The 1,996-nt window shown below is 41.6% G+C and overlaps 1 protein-coding gene across 1 annotated transcript; it reads left to right on the top strand.

The window, feature by feature from the left end:
• The first annotated feature begins 886 nt into the window (after positions 1-886).
• LOC109268881 (olfactory receptor 2A2-like) lies at positions 887-1,567 on the top strand. Its single transcript, XM_053897276.1, has one exon. The coding sequence runs from the start codon at positions 887-889 to the stop codon at positions 1,565-1,567; it is 681 nt and encodes a 226-aa protein (XP_053753251.1).
• The last annotated feature ends 429 nt before the right edge of the window (positions 1,568-1,996 follow it).

Below are 1,996 nucleotides of genomic sequence, written 5' to 3' on the forward strand. Positions count from 1 at the left end.
TTAAGACTCCACCTTAACCAAGATCCACATTGTACCACCAGTATTGGGACAAATTAACATTACCTGTATATTAATGGAAGCCATTAAGAAGGACACTTTTTATATCCTATTAGAAATTTATATTTTGAACTAAAAAGGGGCAATAAATGGAAAACCCAAGCTGAGAGACATAAACAACTGGTGTGTATGCTTCAAAAATATCAATTTCAAGGGAAGGACTGATTATTTCATATTAGAGGAGATGCAATGTGCAAGATTGCATCTTGGACCAGAGGGGCAGAAAATGCTGTATCTAGAATAGAGAATCATGCTAATGTTACATCTCCTGATTTTGGTTACTTATCCTGAATACGAATATCCTTGTCTTAGAAAAAAATGAAGGGACAAATTGGCATTACGCCTACATTTTACTCTTACGTGGCCAAGGGGGAAAAATGTGTACATAGGAAAAAAAAAAAAAGAATTGATAAAGCAAACTTTAAAACAATTGGGTAAACTATATATAATCATATTGTTTTAATTTTTGGATACTTATCTGAATAAAAATTTTAAACTAAAACATTGGACAAGAAAAAGTCAAGTAGGGACAGGCATGAAAGCTTCCTCTGAGTTCATAACTTTCCTTTCCTCTGAGTAAATAACTTCAATTTTCATTCATATCCAGCTCTGACCTTTCTATCACACTTCAGTCCTTGATAAACGTTCATCAAGGAATGGGGGGGGGGCAACCAATTGTGGACCAGAAATCATCCTGGTGGGATTCCAGCTCAGTAAAGACACTGAAGTGCTCCTCTCCTGTGTCTTCTCCCTGTTATATATCTTCAACCGGCTGGCAAATGGCGTGATCTTGGGACTCATTTGGCTAGACCTCAGACTGCATTCCCCCATGTATTTCTTCCTTTCTCATCTGGCTATCATTGACATATGCTATGCTTCCAGCAGTTCGCCCAATATGCTGGAAAACCTAGTGAAGCACAAAAAAACTATCTCCTTTGTCTCGTGCGCTATGCAGATAGTTTTGTTTGTGACTTGTGCTGGTGAAGAGTGCCCGATTTTGGTAGTGATGGCTTATGACGGGTTCGCGGCAATCTGCCATCCGCCCCAGTACACTGTCATCATGAACTGGACAGTGTGCATGCTCCTGGTCATCGCTATCTGGGCATGTGGATTTTCCCTAGCCCTAGTACATGTAATTCTCTCTCTAAGGTTGACTTTCTCTGGGCCCCAGGAGGTGAACCACTTCTTCTGGGAAATCCTCTCTGTCCTCAAAGTGGCCTGTGGTGATACTTGGATCAATGAAGTTTTTGTCTTTGCTGGTGCTGTGTTTATCTTAGTTGGGCCCCTCTCCCTGGTGTTGATCTGCTACGTGCACATCCTCTGGGCCATCCTGAAGATCCAGACAAAGGAGGGGCGCAGAAAAGCCTTTTCCACCTGTTCCTCCCACTTCTGTGTGGTTGGATTCTACTTTGGCATAGCCATGATGGTTGACTTGGTCCCAGACAATAGTCAACGTGAGGAGCAGCAGAAAATCCTTACCCTGTTTCACCACTCTTCAACCCATTGCTGAACCCTCTCATCTACAGTTTAAGGAATGCTCAGATGAAGGCTGCTTTTAACAGAGCATTGCAGAAAAAGAGGGCAATATGAAGAATGGTAGAATTTTTGAGCAGGGAATTTGTCTTCTCAAGAGATATGATTGCTGGTGTATTAAAACTCAAGAAATTTCCCCAAGAAGATTCATGATTTGATGGTGAGAATTATCAAAAGAGTTAAATTAGCCAGGTAGCAGAATAGAAATCCCTGCGTTTCCTCCATTCCTCTGAGGAGACAATAATACATAGATCAAATAGCCATTATGAGAAACCAGTAGAGAGGCTGCAGCACCTGGAGAAGCACAAAGTCAAGAAGAGTTACAGAAAAGTGATCAGGCAAAGTTATGATATTTTTCCTGTCCTAGTCACTCCCCATCCCTGGCCCCGTGTGGCATGATCAGAGG

This window comes from Panthera pardus, unplaced genomic scaffold, assembly GCF_024362965.1.
Source record: "Panthera pardus isolate Hobbes unplaced genomic scaffold, ASM2436296v1 HiC_scaffold_8, whole genome shotgun sequence".
In the NCBI taxonomy this organism is placed as follows: Eukaryota; Metazoa; Chordata; class Mammalia; order Carnivora; family Felidae; genus Panthera; species Panthera pardus.